The 27,721-nt window shown below is 45.4% G+C and overlaps 6 protein-coding genes across 7 annotated transcripts; 1 reads left to right on the forward strand and 5 right to left on the reverse strand.

Moving 5' to 3' along the window:
• The first annotated feature begins 3,217 nt into the window (after positions 1-3,217).
• On the forward strand, positions 3,218-4,806 carry LOC117145445 (DNA translocase FtsK). The gene is made up of 3 exons (XM_033311104.1): positions 3,218-3,383; positions 3,624-3,871; positions 3,938-4,806. Exons 1-3 carry the CDS (start codon positions 3,372-3,374, stop codon positions 4,401-4,403), a joined length of 726 nt encoding a protein of 241 aa, XP_033166995.1. The 5' UTR covers positions 3,218-3,371; the 3' UTR covers positions 4,404-4,806.
• A 1,848-nt stretch (positions 4,807-6,654) lies between these two features.
• On the reverse strand, positions 6,655-8,071 carry LOC117143622. Its single transcript, XM_033308388.1, has 3 exons — positions 7,961-8,071; positions 7,652-7,897; positions 6,655-7,595 (listed from the first exon to the last, which is right to left on the reverse strand). The coding sequence occupies exons 1-3, from the start codon at positions 7,976-7,978 to the stop codon at positions 6,774-6,776; spliced, it is 1,086 nt and encodes a 361-aa protein (XP_033164279.1). The 5' UTR covers positions 7,979-8,071; the 3' UTR covers positions 6,655-6,773.
• Positions 8,072-9,879: 1,808 nt separating this feature from the next.
• On the reverse strand, positions 9,880-11,816 carry LOC117145594. The gene has a single exon (XM_033311308.1). The coding sequence runs from the start codon at positions 11,766-11,768 to the stop codon at positions 10,563-10,565; it is 1,206 nt and encodes a 401-aa protein (XP_033167199.1). The 5' UTR covers positions 11,769-11,816; the 3' UTR covers positions 9,880-10,562.
• Positions 11,817-12,740: 924 nt separating this feature from the next.
• Positions 12,741-16,770, reverse strand: LOC117144951 (alpha-protein kinase 1). Of its 2 annotated transcripts, XM_033310408.1 has the most exons (6): positions 16,449-16,770; positions 14,997-15,540; positions 14,778-14,887; positions 14,339-14,701; positions 13,775-14,215; positions 12,741-13,630 (listed from the first exon to the last, which is right to left on the reverse strand). In XM_033310408.1, the coding sequence occupies exons 2-6, from the start codon at positions 15,523-15,525 to the stop codon at positions 13,331-13,333; spliced, it is 1,743 nt and encodes a 580-aa protein (XP_033166299.1). In that variant the 5' UTR covers positions 15,526-15,540; positions 16,449-16,770; the 3' UTR covers positions 12,741-13,330. The 2 variants fall into 2 exon arrangements, with proteins under 2 accessions (XP_033166299.1, XP_033166298.1); XM_033310407.1 differs by lacking the exon at positions 12,741-13,630 and having other exon boundaries at positions 14,133-14,224; positions 16,449-16,767.
• A 689-nt stretch (positions 16,771-17,459) lies between these two features.
• On the reverse strand, positions 17,460-19,165 carry LOC117142922. Its single transcript, XM_033307219.1, has 3 exons — positions 18,798-19,165; positions 18,656-18,744; positions 17,460-18,601 (listed from the first exon to the last, which is right to left on the reverse strand). Exons 1-3 carry the CDS (start codon positions 19,067-19,069, stop codon positions 17,790-17,792), a joined length of 1,173 nt encoding a protein of 390 aa, XP_033163110.1. The 5' UTR covers positions 19,070-19,165; the 3' UTR covers positions 17,460-17,789.
• On the reverse strand, positions 19,133-24,771 carry LOC117142920. The gene is made up of 7 exons (XM_033307218.1): positions 24,575-24,771; positions 24,359-24,437; positions 22,286-22,568; positions 20,387-22,211; positions 19,845-20,317; positions 19,646-19,787; positions 19,133-19,587 (listed from the first exon to the last, which is right to left on the reverse strand). Exons 1-7 carry the CDS (start codon positions 24,621-24,623, stop codon positions 19,583-19,585), a joined length of 2,856 nt encoding a protein of 951 aa, XP_033163109.1. The 5' UTR covers positions 24,624-24,771; the 3' UTR covers positions 19,133-19,582.
• Between the last annotated feature and the right edge of the window lie 2,950 nt (positions 24,772-27,721).

The raw sequence follows: 27,721 nt of genomic DNA on the forward strand, positions 1-27,721 counted from the left end.
AGCTGTAAACGCTTTAAGCCATATAAACCACGTTAGTTATGCGACAGTTTATGGCTTAAAGTAATGTTGCTAGGCCGGAGGAAAAGTCAAACGGTAAGCGAAACCGTGGCCAGGAAAATGGAAACGCGATGTGAAAATTCAGCAGATGCGCAATTAGCGGGCACTTACACGGGAGTTAAAGTATACGTACATATATCGAGTTACACATTCATAAAGGATGAGTGATTGAAGTCGGATTTGGAGCAGTATTTAGGGGAAATACATAGGAACCAATTTCTAGGTATATTAATATTATAGGAATTATATGATAATAGCGATTAATATTAATTCTTTTCATAAAAATCTTAAAAAATTTAGTTTTTTGATAAATCCTTATAAACAGTACCTAATCAGAGTTCAATATTTATTTCAAGGAATATGCGCATTTTTTAGCAGTGTACCTAGAGTTGTCTGACTGACTTTTGACGAGTGTGCAGGGTCATCCGTGAATCAGCTATCAAATCACCATCTCCCCATCATCTGAAACTCCTTGCCTCCTTTCCACCAGGAATAAATGGATCGTATTTCCCGACGAGTTTGGCGAGTTAGGTTTTGACTTCTGATGGAAATGGAAATGGAGATGTAGATGGTGATGATGGAACCGATAAGCGTTTAGCATTAAATTTTTGTTAACCTTCCGCGCGGAGTTGACTCGCTCGATTTCAGAAAACGCTCGACTGCATCTTGAATTACAAATAATCGCAATTGTCTGCCCATATATCTGCCTGCTCGTTTTCGCTTTGTTCGGGTGGTAGTTCCTAGTTTCCTGGTCCGCAGCTCTGACCCGGGCTCCTGGACTCGGAATAGCAGCTGAAATAATTGAGAGACAACGCGGAATTACGACAGCATGGATGTGGACGAGGATGAGGATGAGGAAAACGCTCTGCTTTGCATGATGCATCCCCTCCCTGAGGGCACAACCCTCATTATCTCTTCGCCGATTGTGATTAACTCGGCCAAAGTGAAAGCCTGACAAATAAAACGCTGAATGGGCCCATCAGCCATCTCTTTCTGGCTGCTGCAGATGACGGGGCAATCACAACAGAAATAACAACAAAATCAACCTCCTGGTACAACTCCCTCCCTCGAAATTCTGGGTGGCAGTATCGTCGCATCAGGCAAACGCCTCAAAATCGAAATGGAAATCAAAAAGGCAGCAGCAGAGAGGCCAGCGAAGAAGGACGTGTCCGGAGTACAGTGGGCGCTCGAGCATAACGGATTTAATGAAATATTTTGAATTAATTGATAATAAAGTTGCAAATGTAAGTTATTCTATAAGAGAATTAAGATATAGTTTTGGAGTACTTTGAATTATAACTGTGGTGCCATTTCTATGGATATTTTAAGTATAAGAAATTCTTAAACTTCGCGTTTTCCGAGTGATCACTGTAGCTGGACCGTTTCAACCCTCCGATGGGCACACCCTCAAGCTAATCCGGCCATGCTCAACTGCTCGGCCTCACCTTGGATCCGCTGCTCTTGCCAGCGCCTCCTTGCCATGGCGTTCGCACATAAGTATATATTCCGGAGCTATATGCCATAGCTGCAGTTCCTGTTGTTGTTTGTCAACTGATTTAATTTCCTCCTCCTTTTACCGCTTTCTGCTCTGATCACCGCCTCCTGCTGCGAGAGGGCGTTCTCCGCTTTTGGCCACACAAACAAGCCCGCCGGATAATGACGATGGTAATGATGATGGCGATGTTCAGACGATGGCGACTTGCAAAAGGGCAAATAACGGTGAAAATGAGAGTGTTGCTACTCGAAATCTTCGACCCCATGCGGCTTTACTTTGTGTGCGAGAGTGTGCCGCTGTGTGGAAATCGCTCATTAAAATATGAAAACACGATTTGCATACCTAAATGCTCTAATTCTCTTTGCGTCGAATTTAAGGACTTAGGAAAAATTTTTTTAAATTAAAATGAATGTATATATAGATAATTTAATTTTCATTTGACTCTAGATATAAAACTTCACCTAAGTTGGGGATCCTGACCTGCTTGCATTGTTAGATCATAAATAATGCCAAAAGTTCTCTGCAAACATTACGCAAAGTGGGGGGCGTGGGAGTGGGCGTGTGGCATGTGGCATGTGGGTGGGCGGCCAACTGCTTTGGCCATAAACAAGCCCAAACAATGCCAGACATTTCAAACACAATAAATAATTGAAGCCAGCGCAGAGTCAACAAGTCAAACACATTGCGGTAACTCTGGCGATTGTTGCCAAGCGCTTTTGGCCACACCACAAAGTCCAGCTTTTCAGTCCGATCTAGATATAAATCAACTTGGCCATGCACATGCAGATTGCAAATCCAGCTAAAAGGCAAACAAACGGCTTTACAACTTTACAACTTGAAGAGGGGAGTGAAAATTTAACAACGCTCGTTTGGCGAATTTCCCAAGATCTGTTCGGATTTTCGGCAGAGGGCGACCGCCCAGTTATCCATCACAATCGACAGTTTCCACGGGATTTTCACACTGGAAAAATCAAAAAACAATAACGAGGCTTATGCCAATTTCTTCCACAAGGTGTAGTTACTTTCTATTTCTCTTTTTAGCTTAGGCCGCGTTAATGGCAGAAAATAAAAGGTTGAACATTATTGTAATATAAAGGCATGTTATTTAATCCATTTTATATCCCATTTTATTTGTATGCTTCATACATTTTATTTTTTGCCTACGCCCAAATTAAACTATTGCCATGAAAATTGCATCATGCTCTGCAGAACCAATTGATAATTCCTGGTTTCGATAGATCCCCTCCCAGATGAGGATACCTGCGCTGAGGCTGGATTACAGCTGAAAAACTTTTGAAATAATTAAAAAATAGTTTCGTCTTGGGCTTGGGCCTGGTGCAGCCAGAAACGGTGGAACTAAGTGCATATAGCATATATTCGTATATATAGAAAGCAAAAGTTGGCGCTCCAAGCGAAAGAGATCGAAACTGGTAAAACGACTTGGCAACACGACCGCGATACCAATACTCGCCCAAAGTTGACTTATTGGAGCACTTAGCTCGATTCTTGTTATTGTTACGCCGACTTGGCCGACTTGTTGTTGCCGTTAACGTTCATAGTACCAACACAATTACATAGCTTGGAGTGCCTAGGCGGAGCCGATCGGCGATCCAGCCATCCAAGGTTCCCGCTCGGACTATAAAAAGCTTGGGCGGCGCCGTTGCGGAAGGCAGTTAACTCCACAAATCCGTTGCCGTCGGTCCCATTTCCCAATTAACCGACTTGTAAGCGTAAAGGCGCGTGTGAACCCCCTCGAGAAGAAGAGAAAATTGTGTGCAGTTTACGCTTGACAAGGATATTCCAAACTCCCCGCACCAAAATGTTCAGATTTGTGAGTTGTGTTTTATTCAAGGGTGTTCAAACAATTTAAAAGCTATTAAGAGAAAAGTAATCAACCTTACAGACAAAAGTGTCAATTCCAACCAGGATATTAGAATATACATTAAAAAGTGAAAGCATCTGACTATAAAAATCTTACCTTTTATTACTTTAAGTAATAATGGTTCAGATTAATGAATTAGTAGCACATATATACTTGTAGATTGTACAATTCATTTTGAATTCTTGACAGCTTGCACTGACCACCTTGGTGGCCCTGGCTTCCAGCCAGCACTATCACCAGGACCCCAAAACGGCGGCCATCATCAGTGAGCAGCGTTATCTGTCCGGAGATGGAAAGTTCGGAGCTGCCTATGAGCAGGAGGATGGCATCAACTTCAAGGAGGAGACGGATGCGGATGGAACACGTCATGGCAGCTACAGCTATCTGGATCCCACGGGCCAGAGGCGTACTATTTCGTACACAGCTGGCAAAAATGGGTAAGGAAACTATATAGGACCAATACGCGAACCCGTATTAATTTATTGGTGTTTATTCCGAAATAGCTTCCAAGCTTCTGGAGATCACTTGCCTCAGGCACCACCTGCTCCACCACAGCCCGTGCCCACAGCGGGATATCAGCCACAGCAGCAGTACCAGCCACAGCAGTACCAGGCTCCCGCTCCCCAGCCCCAGGCCAGTTTCCGCAGCAACGACTACGGAGATGATGGTTCCTACGATCCCCGCTACAACGATCCCTCCTTCGGCCAGAACCAGCAGAGCTACCAGCAGCCCGCTGCCCAGCCGCAGTACCGTCCTGCTCCCCAGCCCGCCTACAACCCACAGCCCGTGCAGCCGCAGCAGCAGTACCAGCCCCAGTATCAGCAGCCCCAGCCCCAGTATCAGCAGCCGCAGCCCCAGCAGGCGTTCTACACCACCACCACCCCCAACCCACACCGCTTTTCGCCTCCCGGAAAACTGTCCCTGAACCGCACGCCCGATGGCTTCACCTACTCCTTCAACAAGGTCTAAGCCCCACTGTCCCCCACTCAGACATTATGCATCTTCTTCATTAGTAGGGACCCTCTTTTCTTTTCCAACTTTCCCTATCACAACTAGAACCCTTCTCTTTTCTTGACTCCATCAAACTCTCGTGTGATATGTTTAAGAGCAATTGTATCGTACTTCCTATATGCGTACTGTTTGTTATTAATTTATAATCCTACACAGAGAAAATCAATCGCTGCTGCCCAAGGGGTATTGCTGATTTAAATTACAAAATATATATTCAAAATATCATTTGCATATTTTTGAAATATGAAAAAACTTAAGAATATCGGCCTTTTTCTCTGTGACTTTCCCATTAAACTTTAAACTTTCCATTTAAGTCTTTCCAAGAAAAGCGAAGTCAATAAACTTCGATGATGTTGAAAAATGTTCAAAATTAATTTAGAAACTATGGTAATTTGGGCCTTGGGACGTCTGAGCAATTTGTACTATAAACGTGTAAAAGCAATATATGAAGGAAACCAAGTTCGTGTCCTGCAGTCTTTTGTTTTTCGGCCAGTGGCAGCTAATTTAATTTCCAGCAGATTTATCTAAACACCTCGGGTGGTGAACGCCCACTAAAAGCGGCATTACACAACCGACTTTCGTACGTGCAAAACAAGTTTCGAGTTTCTGTTACGATTCTATGCGGCCAACAAGGAAAGACCTCAAACGGGTTTCGCTCATTTGACAGTAATCTTGGCCAATTGTGCAAAATTCCGATGAAAATGAAATCAGCCTGGTGCGCTGGCGCTGGCTAAGCCGGAAAACCATGTGCAAGTGGGGGTGGCACTGGTTCATTAGGGGATTGGGGCTCTAAATCAATTCCCAATGGTATTGCGATCCGTCAGGCTCCAGTTGCGTTAGTGCAACTTAATTACATCCAAATATTTTGCATATTTCATGCACAATCGAACGCAAGAATGGCAGCTAATTTGCTATTTCCTCTCACCTGTTGAGTTCTCAGCATATGTGTGTTATAATTTACAACTTAATTCGAGCTCCGATTGCTATTCTATTATTTGATTGCACTTATACATATATATTTACTTCGAAAATAATAAATTTACTCAGGACATGGTTAAATAATTGATATCATTCAATATCTGTCAAATTTGACTTCATTATTATGAGAACTATATTTTATTTATGATTTTTTGTGTAAATAAAAACTTAATTAAAATTTAAATATTTTTAGGACTATTTTTTATTTTATTATTTATTTTATTATGTTATTATTTTTAACATTTTTCCCTCTGTACTTTCCACATCCATTGGTTGGCATTCTTTTTCACCACCGACAACGATTACATTAACAATATTAGCAACACTTTTCAGAGCTTAGCTTTCAAGGTCAGATTTGTTGTGGACTCGAGGGTCCGGCTTAGAGTTTGGATTTTTGCTTTTGCTGGCTTTGGGGTCTGGCTTCTGTTGAAACTGCTCAGTCAATTAAGAAAATCAATTCGGTTTTGTTTTTTGCTGCTTATTGTTTTTTATGATTTCTTCTCCGCGTGCCTTTGTGCACCCACTTTTGCGGCAATCGCAATCGATGGAATTGGCTTGCTCAATTGCGGATTTTCGTTCGGATTTGCGAAAGAGGTAAGAGTCGAGAATTTGCCTGGGACTGAAACAGGTGTCTCATGGGTGTGTTGCTTCCAGTGTGTTCTTTATACGTCTATTTTTATGAACAACACACGTTTATGAGTGACTGCGTTTATTTTTAAAATGGCAAACGTCGCCAGAATTTGTCGTGAAATGTGGAGCTCACTCCAATTATGGGGATGTGGGTGTGACAAACCCAGAATCTAATTAAATTGATGAGTAGTTAATATATTTGATTAAAGTGGCGGATTATTAACTTGAAAACATCATTAAATTGAAAGGTATTTGCAATTGAGTTAAGTGATATAATCTTATTTTTTTAAAAGCACATAAGCCAGCAGCAATCCTTATCATATTCACTTAGGTGACGAATTCTCCTCATGAAATGGTAGATAGCCGGGACACCAAACATTTAGCTGAGACAATAACCGATACTGTATAACTCTATCAAAAACCGATAGAGAGCGCCACCGTTCTGTTGATATGAAAATATACATACATTTATGTTTAAAGTGCCAAATAACTCTTATATTAAAATAAGTAAATTATAAATTAATGCATTGAAATATTTCTATCATTTTTTTTTAATGCGTTCGTTCAATCAATGCGCAACTTCCCAGATAAAGTCGTTAAAAAAGGAATTTAAAATAAATGGTCTTTTATTACTTAAAAATACTCTGTACAACAAGACTACTCTAAGTATTTATAAACGATATTTAAATTAACGATTAAGTCAGGACTTAGTAATCCCTCTCACACATTGATGACCAGTGCTGTGGATCGGTATTTCCTTTTGGGTTTGATGATGGTCTTGGGTGGTCGGTTAAGATCTCCACTTGGAGGGCGCCTGCGTGATCGAGATCCCTTCGGTGGAGAAGATGGTGGGTGTTCGATGTACTTGTTGCGCAGGTGTCCGGGCCCCGAAAAGTTGGGCGGATAGGCCTCAAAATCCTCGATCTCGAGGTCTGGCCGCGATTCACGCTCCTGTTCCTGCGCCTGGGCCTTGAAAAACTTTTGCAGCTTCGGATTGTTCAAAAGCTGAACCTTGATGGCCTCGTCGAGCAGCTTCTGCTGATCCTCCAGGTAGGCCTCTATTTGTTTCTTGGAGGCGACGCTTTTGTAGCGATCGTGGTTTTTTGGTCGAGGCACTGGAACCACCTCGTAGTCATCGTGCTCGGGCTCATAAACACTATATGAATTGCTGCTGGAGGCGACGGTTGCCTTTGGAGGTGGCACTAGATGGAAGGGATCGGCCTCTGATTCGTATTGCACTGGGGTCCACTTCGATCTCTTCGGAGGAGGTCCTACATCCTCTCCAGACCCAATATGAACATCGGATCCATAACCGGAGGGCTTGTGGATATCGGATCCATAACCAGATGCCTTGTAGGGAATGGCCGTCACGTATTTAGACTGCTTCTGGTAGCCGGAACTGGACTTCTTGGGCACAGTTATGGGGTGCTGGACGCGAATTTGGGTGCCAATCGTGTACTCCCGACTATCCTGAACGGAGGACTCTCCTGAATATTCGGCCGAATTGTAGCGTTGTTCGCCGGAGTAGTCCTCTTCCTCTTGCTATATTTAAAAGGAATACTTTATTATTTGATATCTTATTTATTAGGCCAACTCACCGATCCGTAGGGTCTGTAGTGGCTCTTCTTGGGATACTTTTTGCTCAGTGGCCGGTGCTTGCTCTCATTTGTTTGCAGATCGGCGCGGAGGTAACCAGCAGGTCCTATTCTCACCGGTCCTGGCAGGGAGCTAGGTCCGTGCCCAGATCCCGAACCCACTGCACTGAAGTAGCTCCTCCGATAGTAGGATCGCGGGGGTCTCAGCCCCGAGGTGACCGTCACTAACAGCACCGCTGCAGCGAAGAGCTATGAAGATAGTATCCATTTCAAGTTAATTGTGAATCTACGATTGCGGGTGTAACAGCTTACATTCCAGCACACTTTCATTTTGGGTGGCGGCTTTTTCGGGGGGATTGCGACTTGTGAAAACTCTCTTCAACGGTATTAACCACCAGCGTGGCCCCAACGAAACTGAAAGTTCGGCCAACGGACGCAACAGTTTTATGCCAGCTTCCTCGAACCTGCTGCAACATGTTTTGCAATGGCAATCGCAATTGAAACCTGCCAGGTGAGCAGCTAGTCAGTAGCAGATCGAAATCTCCGCTTCACGCATGGACTTACTACTCACAACATGGAGTAAAAAAGAGCTTACCGCGCGCAAAGTGAGGCATCATTTGCATTTCCACTAGGAAATGGAGCACCAACTTATCGGATGGGGCAGGGGGGCATAAATAAAATGTTTCTTTATGGCCGTAATTACACATAACGATGGCCATTTACTTCTTCGAAGCTGTAACTGCGGAGGGGGCTCAGGTTGTGGTCTGTGACTTAATAGGAAAGTAAGCAAATTAGATATGTAAAATGTACGACAATAAAGTTAATAGGCAAAGATTGATGGCTTTTTTGAGTAGCGTAATTCGACCTCGAACTTGTTAATATAAAGCTAAGTAAAAGAATGCCTTTATTCTATAGTAACCAACTTACAATTGCTTATCAATCATCATAGAAGTGTACACATATTTTCGTAATAAAGGTTCAACAAACGAAAATGGTAATATAAAAATATTATAACTATTCATCGCCCTTTAAGCCAGCAATTTTTTTATGTGCATGAGGTCGACCGGCACGAGCCACCCACCCACTGAAAAGCAGAAGAACCACTTATCCTATCGACTTTTTTAAATCAGTGTTGCGGCAAACGGGTTTCCACGAGTATTACCCAATAAACGCTGCACTTTTCTTCTCTCCTCATTTGGCCCGAAGTTCAGGTTCAGCCGGGGCCAAGTCGAGCCAGGAAATGTTAGCCAGCTGGCGCTGCTTTTTGGCCCGTTTCGCCTTTTTTGCCGGCACGCTTGGACTACTTTCTATCGGCCAGGATGCGCGATCGTAATGCGGAAGATGTATGCCGTATGGACGTACATGAGCGGAGGCAGTTTGTCTTGTCCCGGAGTTGGTGGAAGTGGATGTGGAAATGGAAATGGACGAAGAAATGGTTGGAGAAATGGCAGTGGATATGGACAGGGAGTTGCGTAACATTTCACCACGCTTCATTTGCACAATTATTTTGCACGCTTATCCTGTCTCTGGATTTTGAATTGGGTTCCCATGGCAGCTGCAGATTGGCGGCAATTAAAGCGATGCCTTAATTAAATCCCCGGCTAATGCCGCCTTGATTGCAGCCCCGTGGCATATGATGGATAATTGCCGCACTTGTTGCAATTTGCTGGCTGGACAATGGGTGGTTATTCCACACCCCGTTCCAAGACAAGGTCAAGCTCAAGTTCAACACGAGTGACAATTGGTTGCAACTCCGCATAATGCCCCGCTTCCTTGTGAAACCGACCAGTCGCGACTTAAACTGGCACTTGGACTTCAACTTGACTGCGAGCTGGTTGGATTTCCGCTGGCTCCTAACAATGCCACCTCAATGGCTCTTTCTTTCTGAAAGTTTTGTGAAAGGAGCTAGGGGCAGGGACCTGCGAATGCCCCAGCCCCAGCCCCAAAATGGGCTGGCCAGGTGAGCTGCCCAGAGCAACGGACTTGATTGCCAGACTAGCAAATTGTTGGGAATTTAAATGAGTCGATAAAGAAAAGCCGCGCGAAAGGGTGCCTCGAATGGCATTATGCTCTATGAATAACATACATTTCCAAACAGATTACGGGCCCATCAGTGAGATTGAGAGATCAATAAGTTTCTGTTCACCAAGTCTTTCCAAGTTCAATGTGCGCCTGCTTTCGATTACCTCGATATAATGATATAAAAACCTGAACTTCACTCTTCTGTTGGCCATAAGTTTCTTTATTGGTTTAAAAACTGAATACCAAACGAATTGATCAAGTGCCCATGTATAATTTCTGTGCCTATAGTAGGTTTAAGGCTTAATTGAATGTTTCCCGATTCGAAACTTATTTGGTTATATACGTATCAGTTTATTAGCATATCTCTATTATTATAATTATAGATTATTCTGCGTTGGCTTTAAAAGCTAAATTAATACATGATCGTGGTGCACAACAACAGCATCGCTCACAAATTAGTCAAGATCAAGGTTTGTTTATGTATATTCAACCGCTCGAAAACAACAAAAAAGCCGACTCATTCATTCGCATGTGGGTGAATTCAAAGATTGTGATCGTAAAAGTAAAAACTAAATAAAAGTTTGAGCTGCTGCCGTGCCTAGAAAAGCAGCTGCTGTCGCATCAACGTTGCTGCTGATGTGGCTGTTGTGCTGCAGATGTTGTTGCTGCTTCTGTTGCAGTCGCAGTTGGCTTTCAATTTGCAATGCAGATTGTTGCTGTCTTCTTACCACACAGAGAAATATTTATAATACTATTTCAAACAGATATTCATGTACGATGGCTACATTATTCTACTGACCCAATCGCTTCAGTTATTTGTTTTTGATTTCGCAATCGACAGCATTTCTCGCTGTGTAGCTGCACTAATCACTAAACACGCGAACTGGAGCTCTCAGTCCGGCAGACCCACGCTCACTCTCTGCCCCGCCGAGCTGCGCCGCGCCTGCGCAGTGGGCGGCGACTGCGACGCCGTACCGCCCACCATCAAAGCGTCGCCGCTGAAGCAGAGACTGCTGCGCAGGTGTTTGCGTGGGTCAGAGGGCACGGGGGGATCCTCGTCGGTAGTGTGTGCGTTACCCACTACGGATTGGATCTGTGGCATTTTTGGCAAGATTTTCCTACCACTACCACTGGCCTGATAATTATTATTATTATTTAATGGCTTGCTCCGACTAGTTTCCATAAAAGAGCGTTGATGTTGCTGCTGCTGGCGACTTCCTGTCGGCATATTTGGCTGCTGACGTGGACGAGTCTCGTAGGCGGGCTCCTCGCGATCTTCCCGATCCACCCGATCGTCGTAGTAGGCGTACTCGGCAGCCTCCTCGTTGTAGGTCACATGCTTTTTGGGCAGGCCGGGACTTCGGGTTAGTTGCAATCTTCGGACTCGACTTTCCACGTGGTCGTAGGGATCCTGATCCTGGGACGTTTGCTTCAGTATCCTTTTGGGCAGCGGCAGTGGGCGTGGTCGCCGCCACTCGGGGCTGTCGTTCAGGGGTTTCTTGGTGACCTTGGGCTCTAGTTCCACGCTGAAACTGCGCACATTTCTTTTGACCTGCAGCTTGGGACTGTTCTTGGAATTCAGTTCCACTTCGCGCTTGTCATTGAAGTCCATTTGAGGTCTCCTGGCGTTATTTTGAGTAGCGTTATCTGCTTCGTTTACGTAATCGTAGAACTGGATCTTGGAGCTGTAAGCCTGCTTGCGACGGCTGCTGGTGTCCTCGGCTTTGTTATCCGATTCCTGGGGTCTCACTTCGGTTAGTTTTGGGGTTATTTCCCTGCGTAGACCCCTTGCCAATGAAGGTTTGTTTCCAGGATTAGACTGCAGATTATCATAGAACTGTATGGAAGAACTGGCAAACTCCTTGTGGAACATTCGCCGTGTGTCCACTTCGTCGGATGCATTCTGATTGGAAGTAATCCTTTCCACTGGCTTCTCCAGCTGCTGGCTGTTTCTCCTCTTTGCTCGGGTCTCCACCGCGGAATCCGCTCGGGAATCGTCTGGCCAGAAGAAGTGCGACTCCTGGCGATTGCACACCTTCACCGCCTGGCGCTCCACCATTTTGGGCGGCAGGCCCGTGTAGAATTTTCCGTTCAGCATGGTCGCCCAATCTTCGCCGGATTGGTGGTCCACTCAACTGATCAGAGACTGATCCGCAAACCGACTGACACAAAAAGAATCCGGCGGAGGCCGAGAGCACATAAAATGGCTGAGATGTTGGCGTCGCCATCGGCGTTGTCATTTGTCGTAGGCGTTCAGTTTCGAGTTCGAGTTTGCTCAGGTGATCAACCAGGCCCCAGACTAATTTGCGATTCTTGCGAAAAACAACTCGAGAAGTGAGTAAAAACGAGAGTCTATGTGTTTATAAACTTTTGGATACTCTACCAATTGGAAATATTAGAAATATTATATAGAATATATATATATAAATGATATTTCTATATTCGAGCTCTCAAAAAAACAATGCGCTGCATTTACTGCAGGCAGTTTGAAAAATTTCACACTTCTTGGTTTTGGCTTTAACCTCTCGCAAGATTTTTGAAAATGCATTATACCCTTTTGCAAACTCTTCGAGTGAATTGTCTTATTAACAACAAACACAAACAGCATTTCGAGGCAAAAATTTATTTGCTGCCAGTGCAGCGTGGACGCTGGCAGCGAAGTCGACTGCGCAGCGGCAGAGACGAGTTTCCATCTAAGGTCAAACCAAATCGCGGCATTTTTCACTTTTGGAACGAAAAGTTGATTTTCGTGAGCTCAGCGTTGACCAAATGTTTTGGTTTTTACTTCGCTTTTGGCCAGTCCGTTCGGACTAAAAAGCCAGAATGCCGCCAATCTTGGCCAGCCAAGAATAATAAACGACAACAGCTGCCAATTATTGGGTGCTTTAATGGCTTCAATTCGTACTTTTGGCCGCAAGTAAGTGTCACTTCAATGATGCTCAGTATGGCCGACACTGCGTATACGTAACATTACATGGCTTAAGTTTGAGAGAAGCTCAATACTCTGCGTCTGTAGAGAAACTGATATATATATAAAGGAAACCAAACCCCCAGTAAAACATAATAGTGCTTATTTAATTAAATTAAATTTATTTTCTCTTGATCTTTACATGGTTTGCCATTGGAATCGAGTGGGGAGATGTGTGGGGAGCTTTGCTGATGGACACTACTACTGCTACTTATGTTTTGCTTCCATTATTTCATTTTATTTGGTTTGCCTGCCAGGCTGCGTTTTAGTCGAAGACGTAATTGGAGTACGTAATAAGCTTAATGTACAAACAATGCCATAGAAACACATACAATATCATACACGCTCGGTTTGCATACGGGTCTATGTGGGGACACTACTCTGGAGGGTCTGTGGCATATCTATATATCTCAGTGTGGTGGCTGCTCATGTAGATGGGTACTATATACGTTCTGCGGGGGGATATGTTAGGTTGCTTAGACTACGTTTGATTTTGAGTTGACTTCGCTGACACGGGGATCTATGCTTCATAACCTGACATTTACAAACTTTGTTTTTTTTTTGGTTTTTGGTTTTGCTGGGTATTGTTGTTAAACATATACTTAGGGTTGCTCTCGGCTGCTTAAGACTTTATTTACAATTCGTATTTATAGCTGGTTGGCCAGGCAGTAAGCCTTTCTCTTCGATGGTGCTTACTGCTGCTGTTGCTGCTGCTGTTGCGGCTGCTGCTGCTGTTGCGGAGGCAGCAGTTGCATCGGCGACATAACTATTATGTTGGTGGCTCCACCGGCTGCGTGGCCATAGTCCAGGGGCTTCTGCATCGCCTCCACATCCAGATCCGGGGCCCGGGTGATCACGCAGTACTGGTTCCCATTGTACGTGACAATGGGCATGCCGTGCTGCATGTTGCTGGCGTGCTCGCTCAGCTGGGCCTGCATGTAGGTGGCGGCCGTCGGCGAATTGGCAATGATGTGCGACACCGGCACCGACACCTGGATTTGCAGGGAAAAGGGGTAAACGGAAGGGTAACAGAATACAGAATGCGGAAATGGTGAGTTTTTTGGTGTTCAATGTTGCTGTTGGCTGTTGGTGTTGCTGTGGTTTCAGTTCATTTGGTCTGATTAATAGGTAGTTACTTCTTGGCTTTGGTTGTTGCCGTTGTGGTTGCTACTACTATTGTTATTGTACATAGGCGCACTGGTCTGTTGCTGCTGCTGTTGCTGCTGCTGCTGCTGCTGCTGTTGCTGTTGCTGTTGTTGCTGCTGCTGTTGCTGCAGATGTTGCTGGTGTTTTCTGGCTGCCTTCTTTCCGTGGGCCACGTGTTGCTGCTGCTGCTGCTGTTGGTGCTGCTGCTGTTGCGGATGTTGCTGCGGCTGCTGTTGCTGCTGGTGGCTGGCATTGAGTATCATCTGGTTTTGAATGATTATCTTCTGCTTTCGTGCTTGGGCCTCCATCTGAATTTGGTTTTGATTAGCATCCATTTGATAGTTGCGACTGTTGTTGCTGCTGGTGGTCTTAGCAATGACTCCTGCCGCCGCTGCTGCTGGTTTTGTTGACTCTGCGACTAGCCGTTCCGGCTGTCAATACTATAGATCAATGGGAAAGAGAGGGGTGAAGGGTTAGATCCACTCCAGGCATATCACAAATATGTATCTCCTTGGCTCAACTTTCACCAGGAGTGTCTACCGACATCTTCTCACCTCCAGATGACTCTTGGCGTGAATGGACCACTCGTCCCGACTCGAGAACATCCTACCGCACAGCTCGCACGTCCAGGACAACTGCTGCTGATGGTGCGGTATGATGATACCGGGAATCGACGTCGGCGCTCCTTGAGCGGATTGCACTATTATGTTCTGGGCGGCCACCTGGACCGCCTGCTGCTGCAGCTGCAGCTCCAGGCTCTGCTTGTTGTCCTCCGGCGGCGGATCCGGCTGCTCCTTCTTCTTCACCATGTTGTTCAGCCGCTTTCCGAGTGGTGCAATGTTCGTGGGCGTCACGTGCTTGAACTTGTTCATGTGGATCACCAGCTTGTCCCGCCTTGCGAACGCCTTATTGCAGACCTGGAATGGAGGATTCGAGAGCGAGGGTTAGATATTGATTGAGGCTAGAGGTGCGGGGCTCGAGGGCAGCTTATACTTCACAAATATAGGGCTTCTCGCCGGTGTGGATGCGCATGTGGATGGTCAGCTTGTCCTTGCGGGCGAGTCCCTTGCCGCAGACCGTGCACTCGAATGCCTTGTTGGTGGCTGTAAAAGCGAAAGGTTGATTGATTCAAATCCATGTAAAAGTACGTTATTGTTGAACTTCCACACTAGTGCTTATTACCAACTTTGCGAAACTTTTAACAATACTCACACTTTGAGGGATTTGTCTTGCGCACCCCGGAGGATGCCTGTTGCACCTGTTGCAGGGCCTTGAGTCGACTGGCGGGATGCATGGAGCCCCCCTCGACATAGGGCTCTGTGAAGGGAATGAGGTTGGGCTTGGGGATGTTGTAGGTCAGTTGCTCGGCCGCCGACCAGGTTCCCAGGCTCTGCAGGACCCGCACGCCTCCCTCGAATCCCATTCCGTCGTCCGGAACTGTGAAGGTGCTCTCCCCCGCCGCCGCGGCTGCCACATTGGAGGAACTGATCTGCGGCACCTTGATGGTTGCTGCATAATGCTGCTGCTGTTGTTGCTGCTGCTGCTGTTGCTGCTGCTGCTGTTGTTGCTGCTGCATGTTGCCGTTATTCTGGCTGTTGTTGTTGTTGTTGGCCGTGGGGGAGTTCTGTTGCTGGGACGTCTGCTGCTGCTTGAACTGAATGGCCGCCTGGGCCATCTGCTGCTGCACCGCCATGTGCGCCTCGAGATATGCGTTCTTCTGGGCAACCGTCATCTTATCCATGTTAACGGCGCCGATCTGGCGATTAATGAGAAATATTTAGTAAAATAAATAATTAATGGGTATACCAATTAGGAAAGATAAATTAAGAGATTCCATGTCATGTAGATACATCGAAAAATTGTCAATTTATTGTCAACACACACTGTATAGTATTACTATCGATTTTAAGGCTTTTAACTTCTTTAACTTTTGATAAAGCCTTTGTAATTGGCTAGCATTAATGGAACTTTATGGATCTCCCAGTCTGCGAGGGTATTCGAATCACCGCTAGTCCTTTCATAGGTCTTATCGTCAATGCCACCCCTAACTGTAAATTGTGGGGGTGCTTGTGCGAGTGTTGCGAAATTTCGCTGGCGTCGACCGAGACGCCGACTGCGGCAGCGACGAAGCCGCCTGCCACCCCCTTTGCGGAAAAGCACTCGACTCGATTCACTTCGGCCTGCCCTTGCGCAAAAATTTGTGACTTGAGCTTTTCCCAGCCCAACTTTCGGATTGTTGGATTGCCACCCCCTTGTGGTTGTGTGTGTATGCCGGCCGCTTCTTCCTCTTCCGTTTTTTCGGGCTTCCTCTTCTGCTTCTTCAGCTTTTTTTCATTTTTGAGCCCGAGGTTTGAGGCTTTTCCGTGTCTGCCCGGATTTATTTTCAAGCGCGCTATAATTTAGCCACAACTTTTGAGTTTGGGGTTTTCCCACCTTTTTGCGCCGACACTGCACTATATCACTATTCTATTTTTGGACACTTTGTGGGGATTCTGAGCCAGCTTTAGACACTTTTCAGCACTTCAGCACTTTCCTAACCCACCACCGCCCCTTTTTGTTCCGCCTGGCCATTGACATTTCCACATGCATTTTCACTGCCAGTTGGTGGGGCTTTTCTCTGGACTTTCTCATGTTTTTCCGTATTTGCTTGCGTTTTCCGCTTACCACACTTGAAAATCAATACGAGAATGGTCGCTGCTTTCCGATTTTCCGCTTTTCCTCGACGCGAATTCGGTGGAAATGCTGAGCCGCCAAGGATTCGCCGTCGTCTACTTCCCAGTGCCTATTGTTTGTGTATGTATATTGCGAAACCGAAACCGATTCACTTCTCTGCCACTTTTTTGACTCGACGTCGACTCAAAAGCTTTGCGCCCCCACACCACCTCAATTATTATTATTTTGAGTAATTATTTGTTATTTTTGGAAGGCCGCAGGACGCCGAACGCGGATGTAGGATGCGAGCAGAGCGAAGGCAGCCAGATACCGACTGTCGAATTGCTTTTACTTATTCCACGAAAATCGGAAGCGGTACGCTACGCAAGGCGAAAAGCGTTGCATACCTCACGGCGTCCAAACAGGGAGAGCTTTTGCTCTCTCTCTCTTTTCTCCGCCTCTCTCCGAACTCACACATACATTCGCAGCGACAGCTGCTGGTCACGCACAGTGGTTATGGAATTTCTAAAATTGCTTTGTAAGGTTTCTAAATTTAAAAACACAGGGAAAATAGTAATTAAAATTAAAAAGTAATTCCTTTTTTGTTTTTAGTTATAGATAATTTTTGTATTTATTCCAAAGCCTGGAGATGTCTTGGTGTATCACTTTCGAAGTCGCATCCTGTGTTAAAGGATTCTATAAATGTGATGCAATGCTTTTATCATATAAATATATAGTCACACGACTTTATTTTCGCCTGATCGATGCAGCTTAAAAATTACTTGGCTTGGCTTCCAAAAGTGCATATAAAGGTATACATTAAAGCAATACCCAAATCTAGATTACTCCTTTTATCAAAGTAAATCGGTGAAATCCAAAATAATCCAGGCGAAACCTATTGTTATTCTTTAATTGGGTTAATTGCAGCCACTGCAGGCCACTTTGCCCCGCGAAAAAGTGTGCCACATGCAACGCACACTTTTGCACTGAAAGTTGGCCCATAAATTTAATTTGATTTCATTGTTTGTTTTAATTTTCAACGTTTTTTTTATTGGACACTTGAAAGGGGCGAAAAAATTTTGCCATTTGGCCAGCGGCAAGTTGGAGGCTAAAAAGCTGTTGCTCCTGTTGATTTTCCTGCCGTGTGGGATGCACTTTTTAGGGGCAAATAAAGAACTGCAGGAACAGCATTTTAAGCCCTCCTCCCAAAATTCTGCGAGTGCGCAATTGCCAGTTTAAGGTGGTTCAACGGGTGCAATGGTTGGTGATGCAAAAATCGCGCGCATTTTAGTCCATTTTTTCTATGCTTCGCCAGACAAATGATGGGGCAACAGGTGTACTAGAGAAACGAACTTATTCCGCTGGTGGAGCTTCCTCTGCGGGAGCTTCTGGAGCGTTAGGATGTTCTTCAGCCACTGGAGGGACTTCAGGCGCAGGAGTAGCCTCTTGGGCAGGATGAGCCACTTCCGGAGCGTGAGCAGTTTCGCCTGGCTCCCCAGCAGCAGCGTCACCCTCTTCGGACTCCTCATCTTGAGCTGGTGGCGGTGGAGCTTCATGAACACTTCGGTCTGACTCCGCATCTGAGCCCCCAGACTCGCCTTCGCCTTCCTCCTCCAGGTCGTGCAGGTCCTCCTTGGACTCCTGCTCCTCTGCCTCCGGTTGGATTTCCTCGTAGACAATAACTTCCTTCCACAAAATCTCCTCGTCCACACAAACTGGCTCCTCGTCATGAGGTTCCACGCGCTTATTGAGGTCCAGTTCCGAAATACAGGGCTGAGATCTTTCGAAGCCTCCACAGGTGACACAGGAAGACGATGAGAGCAGCATTGAGGAATGCGGCGATGTGGTGGACAAGGGTTCACTGCTGCTCTGCGTTTTCTTGTCTCGTGGCTGCACTGCCCTCGCACTTGGCTTCGGAGCATAGGTCATGGTGGTCTGCTGCGATTTGTCCTGGATTGCCACATCCGGTCGCTGCTGGCACTGGTTGCTGATTTCCGGCATCTTTGGATTGCTGCGCACCAGGTAATCGGACAAGCGCACCTTCCAGTTATCCTGGCTGCAATCGGTGTTCTGCATTATGTCGTAGATCTCCTCGAGCATCGACTTCAGCATCGGCCTGTTGCAGAAGTTGGTGTGGTCGAACATTTGATGGGGCTCATGAATATCTGAAAATTTACATATTTGATTTCTACTTTACCAATCATTGTAATGCTACTTACAGTTAGGAAAAATAAAGTTTATCTCACGGGCCACACTGTAACTGTTCTTGGTGACATGGATATGGCGTTCCAGATCCGATGCCGAACCACTTAAAGTCAAATTTTACCTAGAGAACTTACTATTCAATTTAAAAGCACTCACAAATAACAAATCATAATGTTGAGCAGCTCCTGCACGGCGTTTTCCTTGGTAACTATGAACGCCTCGGAAACACCCTTCGAAAGCAGAATGACCTCCAGCATAAAACCCTTTTCATCGGCATAATCGGCGTAGAACTCGGCGGCAGTTTCTGGCGAAAAGGCAATCCGTCGATTACCCTGAATCTGGAAGCCCTCGGCCAGCAACTTCAAGAGCACCGGACGCCGCTTGTGCAGATAGTCCGGCTTAATGATGAGCAGGGAGTTCTCAAACATGTCGGCTAGAAAATATATACTGTTCCAAGGGGAATTGGAAATTTTCAATAATGTGCTACTATGTCGGTTTAAGTTTTCTTTATGATTTATAAGATCAATGTTCGTATTTTACACAGTTTTGCTTGATATCTTAAACTACACACACTGCTCAACTGACTTCGGACAGATGGGGATATCGATACAAAGTTTGCGGCTCGTGAATTTCGCTAATTTTTAGGTTGAAATTACGATTAGGGTACTGCTTAGTGTAAGTGTTAGTTTAGTTAAGTTTAACTTTTTTCAGCCGGCGTTTGAGTGCGTTTATAAAATCAGTTTCATCACAAATTCACCTAACAAATTTAGAGCCAAAAACCGGGGTACAAAACGAAAAGTAAGTAATTATGTTTCATTTACAGTAAATCGTTATAGAATGTAAACAGATATATGTAAAGGTATATGCATATATAAAGCGTGGGATCGGGTCCCTTCTCCTTCGAATCCTCCGCGTCTGGTTCGCACATCACAACGCATCACTTAGGCTGTTGACAAGAGTAAATTAATGAATGTATTGTTTTGGCCCTTCAACCTATAGCTTACCTGAAATTCTAGCAAAGGCCAGCGAAGACTTCTCGCTATCGAAACACTTGCCAATCTCGGCGCAAATGTGCGACTGATCAATATAGGGTCGCTTGGCCAAGTTCTTAATGCTACTGCCATAGATGGAGATCATCTCAGAGCACTGCAACGCAAAAGAACTTATAGATATTTATAACATTTAGGATTTTAAGTTACTTACAATCTTGTAGTACTTGGCTGGCAAGTTCTCGCAGCCCACCGATGTCATCTGCAGGGCTGTCACTTCGGATTCGTCATCTTTCTTCTCGCGCAGGAAGGGCAACAGAGCCTGGGTGACTCCATGGCACACACCGCACTCCACAACCTCATCGGTGACGGCCACGCTGAAGCAGAGCTGCAGTTTCTGGCACACCTGCTTGGGCGGCACATCGCTCAGCAATTTCAGGACCGCGGAGGCATATCCATCGACGAAGGCGTCGCACTGTTTGCGCACCGTGGCTGGCAGGCGATTGCATACGGCTTCAATCGCTCGCTTAATGTCGTCCTGTTCGGTCTTGTTCTTTAGATCGGCATCCAGCTTGGTCATGATGAACTCGCAAAGGACGCAGGTGGGCGGCTCCTTGATGCTAGACATCTTGTTGTCCTGGTGCGGCAGAGCAATCACGTCGTACTTCAAAGCCTCATCAACTTCGACTGTGTCACCAAAATGTAATTCATAAGTTTAAACGCATACATAACGTAGCTCTATATTTTAATACTCACGATCATACAGATCAGCCAGAATGCACATTCCCAACTCCGTGCAGATAAGCTTGGGATCCATTTCCTTTAACAGCAGATCGGCGATCTTATCGCCGTACTTGTCGATAACCTTGTGGCATTTAGCGTTCACTGGCTTCCTCATCCGGTCGCAAGACTCCTCCAGGATATGCTTGATACTGTCCCTAGTGGGGTGCTTGCCCATACGCTTCTCCAAGGTCTTAACCAACTCCTCGCAGATCAGGCAGTTGGGAGCAGCGTTGAATCCTGAGTCGAAGGCCAGCTGAGGGGGCAGCTCCTCCAGGGACTCAATGCCATTGAAGCTCATTTCCTCACTGCTGGATTTGTCCTCACCATCGACATCGTCCTCCAGCGAAATGCCCAAGTCGCTGAGAGCGTTAGTGGTCTTTGGGCAGAGCTTCAGTTGCACGCAGATCTCCTGCGGCTTAAAATCTGTGATCAGCATGTCGATCAGCTCATTGGAATAGGTGTTCACGAAGTCTACGCATTCTTCCTTTATCTCGTTGGGCAGATGGCTGCAAAGGCCATTCAGAACCTTTTTGATGTTATCCTTGGACTTGTTGTCGCGGATCTTCATCTGGGCCTGCTCAACGGCAAAGAGGCACAGAGGGCAAGTTGGGTGATCCTGCTCATCGCTGGCTGGTTGGATAAACACTTCGACATCGTCCTTCTTGGGAAGATTCTTCGGGCACATCTGCATGAGGGGGCACACGTCACGGGGATTCAGTCCTTGGACGAGCAGAGCTATCACAGCATCGCCATACATCTCCACGAAGTTGCGGCATTGACCGGCAACTCCCGAGGGCAGTTTGGCGCAAATGTTCTCCACGGTGTGCTTGATCTCGTCATCCGTGGAGGGGGTAGCCAGAGTCTCCTGAATGAAGTGCAGCATGTACTCACAGAGCGTGCACAGCTCTCCACCCTCGACCAAAGCTCCGGGATTAGCTGCACCCATTAGGTGATCAATGGGCAACTGCATGTCCAGGATCTCTTTCTGACTGAACTTCGGCTCACTGGCTCCCAGTTGCTTCTTCTCGTGCTTCTCCAGCTTCTCGATGGTGATCTTCACCTGAGCCGGCTCAATAACAGGCAGCAGCGGCATGATTGGGATATCCTTCATTGAGGAGGCGGAGTTCTTCTGACAAATGCCGATCATGCAGCAGGCTCCATTGGCATCTAACTTGTTAACCAGAGTCTCGTAGATCACATGGTAGTATTGGTCGACAATGCTAAGGCACTCGTCCTTGAATCCCTTTGACTGCTTGCAGAATGCTTCCATAACTTGCTTGAACTCCGTTTCAGTGGTGTTGGCCACCAACACGTCGCGCAGGTGCTTAACCAGTTGCTCGCATAGTTCGCAGGGAATATCATCGCCGGCATCCAAGGCAACCAGGGCTTCTTGTGGTTGCTTTTCCTCTTCATGCTGGTGATATTTGGAGGCACACACTCCGGACACATGGCACACGGCATCCGTGGTCAAGTGCTTGCTCACATGGTCGTAGATATCATTAAAATAGGTGAGCACAATGTTGGCACAGGCGTCTGAGAAACTGGATAGCGATCCGCACATATGAAGCATCGTTTCCACCATGTCATCGCGATCGGTAGCCGCGAATTTTGAGTGCATCAGGCGGGAAAGCAGGTTGCAGTTGCCGCAGGAAAGTTGGTTGGGCTGCATGGCCAACTCGGTCTCCTCGGAGCTGTCATCTTCATCCTGGACGGTTCCATCAAGACCAGCCTGAATGCCATTCTTGAACATTTCGTCGATGCGAGCACTGTTGCAAAGTCCGGCCACAGAGCAAACTTGCTGAGGATTGAAGGAAACAATTTTAGATATGAATAAGAGGTTGAGGATGATGTGTTGTGGAGGTGAAAACTCACATCAGGATTCATCTGCGAGGCCAGGGCCTCGACCAACTCGGGCAGGAAGTCATCGGCCACCTTGATGCACTCCTTCTGGATCGGCTTGATCGGAATCAGCTTGCAGGAGCCCTCGAAGACCTCCTTCAGCTCCTCCTCTGTCTCGTTGCTCTTCAGCTGGTCGCGGGCCTGAGTAACCATGTCCTTGCATATCTTGCAGATGGAGTCCGTGTCCACCGGCACTTTTTGGGTTTCCCAAACGGTTTGGATGCAATGGCGGGTGGCACGACATTCCTTGGAGTTGCTGGAAAGGAAACAGACATAAAGTAAGCAAACTCTCTTTGCTGTTAAGATAAACCCGTCAGAGTAAGTCCCACAGTCGGATTGTAAGCTGATTGTGCGAAATGCCGCTGTTCGGATCAAATGACCCGCATTCGTAATCGAGTGGCCAAGTCAGAATCGACGAGTCAGCAAAGACCAGAGTCCACAAAAAAGGGAGTAGCCCTATCCACTTTAAGAATGCACCCGCAGCTCACATGATTATGTTGGGTTTTCAATGGATACAACGAAGCAATGAGTGGTAATATTTCGATTTTTTAACTTCCGAGTCGAAACGAAATGATACCACTCTTCTGTTTAATAATCACCAAGCTTATGCTGACTTCATCAAAGCCTTTACCATCCCATATGAGCAAATATAATAGCATTTAAAGCCCAGATACTAAGAGCATTTTACCCACTTTGATGGAAAGTAACCCTATATTTGTTCAATATAAATCGATTTGACTGATTCCAACGGAAAGTGCTAATTTCTATAAACATGTAGAGAGTCTGCGGTGAATTCACCAGGAATACCAAACAAAGCGTCTAAAAAGCAAAAATCAGCACTGATAAGCATGGAAATAAACAGTACATATGTATGGTATATCTGGACGTATCCACGTATATATTATTTACTTGGCTGCGCATTCAGATATTGTTTTTTGAATTTTCAACAGCAATGGCGACGTTTTTAATTTTTGACACTCTGCAATTTTTCGCAGTTAATTGAGAAACAAAGAAACGGTTAAGAGCCAGAAATGGCGGATTTTCCTGGCCATTTAAAAATAAATCAATCAACAAACAAAGGAATTACGACCAGCGATAAGGGATGGGTGCTTAACAAATGTTTTCCGTTGCCTATTGATCGTTTTTACTCTATTAATGATGCAGTCCATGTAAAGTTTGACTGTAAGTTGATCGTGGTGTTACATATGTACAGTATAGCCTCTGTAAGATGATCCTCTGTGGCCGCAATGAAATATCACTCCATTGAGGAATTTACAAATGTCAATGAGTAAGGCTTGGATAAGGGTTTCAGGTGCGGGTCATTGTGACTGTGTTAAGTGCTTAGAAGTTGCACTTTCGGATGTTCCCCTGTACTCATCATACGCCTGAGGGATTAGTCAGAATCCGTTGATAAGGAACAACTGTTGCCGCTTGCAGAATTGACAATGATAAACAAAGCAATCATGTGGTTTGTTTGGCGGTGCAGGGAAAAGGTAAAGGGAGCAGTTTCTGAACGATCTGCTCCTATGGATTACTCATGCATATAATCGTGTCGATAAAGTTGTGCCCCTACGAGCGCTTAAATTTGCCGTCTAAATGTTCCGACTGGCGGTACTGTTAATTTGATTTAAAGCGAATGTGCGGACAAAGGAAATCCAGAAATATGGGATATGGAGGCAGAGAGCATTGCGAAAAGTGCACTCAGAGAAAACATGGAATCTGTAAAACAATACAACGCAAAACAGGGGAAGCAATTAGAGCGGCACTAGTGTTAAGTTTGCAATAACAGGGGTTATCGGCGAATAGAGCTATGTAGAGCAAAGTGATTCGATTTCCGATTCGAGTGATAGTCTTATCGGCGCAGAGAACAAAAACAGACGAGTCTTTGCTGCAAACAATGGGCAAGTGAGGCGGAGAAACAATATCGCTATGCGGAGCGGGGTTAAGAGAGGTTAGCTTTTTGCCTTCGAGAACTTTGTAGTGTTCGATGACCAAGCGATTATCCGAATATACCGTTTATTTTGCCACCCACTTTTCCGCACTCACCTGAAATTTCCGCACCAGTAGGAGGGTCCCCAGGTGCACTTGCTGGAGCCCAAAAGGGGCGTGGCAGCGGCGAAGGCGCCTGCAAGAAAGCAAACAAACAAAGAGAGCAACGGTTGAGGAACAGAGTGCACAGCGCGAATACGCAATAAGCTATGACTAAACTATTATTGTGGTTCCCTTTCGACGTCGCTTTTCGCACTTCTCTTCTCCACTTACCGAAGGCGCAGCACAGTGCCAAAACGGCCAAGAGGCCTGCTCTCTCCATTTTCCCGGTTTTAACTGTACTTCTTAAATGTCGGTGGAGATAGTCCTCTATTTGCAACTACGTATTTATTTCTGAACGAAGACTGAAGTGCAATTGCAACGATTGGTTAAATTTTTTATTTGTCTGCAGTGTGGCCGCCGTTTCTTCCCTCAAATATATACCGTAGCGATATAATAGTGCGACCAGTCAGCGATTGGATTATGGTCAAATTAATTTAACGATAGTTTTGGGAAGAGCTTGTGGAGTGAGACTTGGATAATGCTTTTAGCATAAAACCAACCCCGTGTAGACTTAGCAATCAGGGCGGAGCATGGACTCGAACCGCGCTCTGTTAATAACAGAGAGCTGTTTTTGCCTTTCAAAAAGCCATAAAAACCGCCGAGGAAGCCATCATAAAATGGGGTCAGGAAATCATTTAACTTAAAATGTTATAATAAATAATTAAGTAACTATTAGAATTGGACCACATTTCTGCAGGGTGTTAAGTACTTTGAGTACTTGAATACAATGTCTTTGAAATTATAGCTTAAATTATCGTAGAAGGAAATTATTGCTCTTAAAGTCGGAACAATTTATTAAATCACTCACTCACTCAGCAAACAAAGCCTTCGTCACCCGCAAATGCCGCACAACGTATTTATAATCGATTGCAATCCGCAGATTTAATTACATATTGCCGCGGCAAAACTATGACAATAACCATCAGCGATGTTCTTGAACTTAGCGCGGTTATTAATACGTTTCTTGCCCAGCCCCATCGCTTAACCCCCCCTTTGGCCAACTGTGCGACTTGAACTAGCAGAGGCACATGATTAAATTCTATTGTAATTGCGGGTTAATTGATGTGAGCCTGCCCAGATGTAAAGCTCGCAGGCATAAATGTTGGGGAAAATGCATCTCACTCGTAATGGCCGGCCAGTAGATTTTTCTCGCGATGCCTATCGGCGTGTAATTCTCGATTCCGAGGTGCGTATCAAGATCTGTGTGAGAATCGTCTGAAGATACATTCGCAAAGAATGCCAGACACATTCTCACAGCGATTGAAAGTCGAGGTCACCTGGTGGTGTTTGGCCAACGAAATGCCAAATGCAAGCGCCGATCCGGCCAATACGGCCATAACATGGCTATATCTGTGTCAAAACCAACGATTTGGCCGTTCAGGGGCTTAGAAGGAAACCTGAAACCTGTCGTGTTGACCGTGGATTGCAACGCCTGCCGTGCATTTCGGTTCTTTGACGGAGATTAACCCGCTGAGACCGGGTTGAAAGACTTGGTACTTAGAACCAAATATTGAGGAAATATTAAATTGTACTAGATTAAATTGGAATTGAATTTAAGCTTTATGTGACCTTAAGCAAGGTACTATGGGGCAGTAGAGGGTTAATTGCAGCCAGACACTGCACTTGACACTTGTTGAAGTCTGGCTGCGAGATTGATATTATGGCAATCGAGTGGACCGCCAAAGAACAAGTAATCAAGTTCAACAGTGAAGGAAATTTAGGCAATTAACACGCTTATAAGTAAAGCAGTAAATCATTGGACTAACGTTTAATTTCGGAGTTTCAAGAGCGAGATAATTTTCTGCTTTTATCCGCTTTTTATGTCTTTCATAAATTTGTTTACTCTAGAAGCGACTGCGCCTTTTATTCCCCCCCAACTTACTTGGCCAAAAATCAGGTTCGGAAAGAATTAAATGCATCCACAAGAGTGAAATTTCCGGCAGTTCACACGCTGGCAGATAAAATCGAGGCTCGATATACATATTGTGTTGCGTGACCCGCGGAGAGATTGGTAACAACTCTAATTGCCGCGATTGCCAAGTGCGTCACATAAGGCCCGTCTAATGGCTAATTGTTTTATGGCCACTTGAGCTGACCTCTTGGGCAATTTCCCTTTCCCTACCCATGAAATCCGCCCGAAACTCCGAAACAGTTACTTCGGGGTAGTCGTTTGGAGATCAGAGAACGGCGCTCACTAACTACTGGCTCACCATGCGGAAGTGAACTTGACCTTATCGAGGGGCTAAAAGACCGCTAGCCACAGCCAAATGCCAGCTAATCAATTCAGCCACAACTGCTGGCCATAATAATTTGTGAGTCAAATCTTCAAATACTGTCTATAATGGCTATAAACGAACGAAACCCCCACCAATAACAAAGCAGAAACAGTTGAAGTTATAGTTAAGATCTACAACTCTTTTATAGCTGACTTCGGGCGAAGGCTTCTCGACTGCTGCTCTTCTTCCGCACGTAGTCCGTCCAGCATCCAGATCAAGTTCAGGCATGGACTTGGCCATACAGATGCAGTAGTCTAGCTGGGTTAGAAGCACCAAGCCTCGGAAACTTTGACCCATTGAACTGCTTTGCGTGAGACTTCGCTCATGATTTGTTTATGGCAAACCAAACACGTTTGCCACGCTTATTTCGAATCGATAAAAAGTGAATAAACCACACACTCACGTAGAAATGTCAACAACCGTTAACCGGTCATTATTATGTAAATCTGAAAAAATTAAGCATCCTGATAAGAAAGTGTATTACTTCATGTAATGAAGAATTTCACCCAACAATCAAAATTAAAATCTTGATTCTTCTATATAATATTCTAATATTAGCTTGTTAATTAGTTGTAGAAGATTACTATCTAAATTTATTTTTCAGTTCTTTACTTCTGTGTGTAAATGAAGTCACATATTGACATAGTAATGTATTGGTGGTACTTATGAGAACTTATCACTAAAGACGTGCCATGGAAATGATGGTCATCTAATTCCACCCTTCTTTCTTGTCTTTCTGCACTGTTGAAAACTTGACTAATCAGGAAGATGAATGAATACCACTCGTATCGTGTTGTGCCCTTGATCTTGAAAACAGTAGAGGACGGCCGGCCCTCCGCATTAAGATACTCACCGCCTATTAGCACCGACATGCGAGATGCTCGGATATCGGATTCGGATCCGCTGCAAATCAGTCATGGATCGCCTGCACGTAGGCATATTATCATCGACATAGTCCAGTAGAAGACCGAAAGCCACATCAAAACAAAGAGCATGGCAACACAGCCGTTGTGGAGGGGAAGCCCCCGAGATACTTGAGTCT

Source organism: Drosophila mauritiana, chromosome 3R, assembly GCF_004382145.1.
Source record: "Drosophila mauritiana strain mau12 chromosome 3R, ASM438214v1, whole genome shotgun sequence".
NCBI classification, from domain to species: domain Eukaryota; kingdom Metazoa; phylum Arthropoda; class Insecta; order Diptera; family Drosophilidae; genus Drosophila; species Drosophila mauritiana.

What these genes read in the sequence shown, in the direction of transcription:
- LOC117142922 (XM_033307219.1), bottom strand. Translation starts at nt 19,069, where the DNA reads ATGTTTGAGAACTCCCTGCTCATCATTAAGCCGGACTATCTGCACAAG. An exon ending in AACATTATGATTTGTTATTT is followed by an intron (nt 18,745 to 18,797) that starts GTGAGTGCTTTT and finishes TTTGACTTTAAG; the next exon opens with TGGTTCGGCATCGGATCTGG. An exon ending in AAACTTTATTTTTCCTAACT is followed by an intron (nt 18,602 to 18,655) that starts GTAAGTAGCATT and finishes GTAAATTTTCAG; the next exon opens with ATATTCATGAGCCCCATCAA.
- LOC117145594 (XM_033311308.1), bottom strand. Translation starts at nt 11,768, where the DNA reads ATGCTGAACGGAAAATTCTACACGGGCCTGCCGCCCAAAATGGTGGAG.
- LOC117143622 (XM_033308388.1), bottom strand. An exon ending in ACTACAGACCCTACGGATCG is followed by an intron (nt 7,596 to 7,651) that starts GTGAGTTGGCCT and finishes TTTTAAATATAG; the next exon opens with CAAGAGGAAGAGGACTACTC.
- LOC117142920 (XM_033307218.1), bottom strand. Translation starts at nt 24,623, where the DNA reads ATGGAGAGAGCAGGCCTCTTGGCCGTTTTGGCACTGTGCTGCGCCTTC. An exon ending in TACTGGTGCGGAAATTTCAG is followed by an intron (nt 22,569 to 24,358) that starts GTGAGTGCGGAA and finishes TTTCCTTTCCAG; the next exon opens with CAACTCCAAGGAATGTCGTG. An exon ending in CAGCCAAGTACTACAAGATT is followed by an intron (nt 19,788 to 19,844) that starts GTAAGTAACTTA and finishes TTTGCGTTGCAG; the next exon opens with TGCTCTGAGATGATCTCCAT.
- LOC117144951 (XM_033310408.1), bottom strand. Translation starts at nt 15,525, where the DNA reads ATGGATAAGATGACGGTTGCCCAGAAGAACGCATATCTCGAGGCGCAC. An exon ending in CAAGACAAATCCCTCAAAGT is followed by an intron (nt 14,888 to 14,996) that starts GTGAGTATTGTT and finishes TCGCTTTTACAG; the next exon opens with CCACCAACAAGGCATTCGAG. An exon ending in AGAAGCCCTATATTTGTGAA is followed by an intron (nt 14,702 to 14,777) that starts GTATAAGCTGCC and finishes CCTCCATTCCAG; the next exon opens with GTCTGCAATAAGGCGTTCGC.
- LOC117145445 (XM_033311104.1), top strand. An exon ending in TACACAGCTGGCAAAAATGG is followed by an intron (nt 3,872 to 3,937) that starts GTAAGGAAACTA and finishes ATTCCGAAATAG; the next exon opens with CTTCCAAGCTTCTGGAGATC.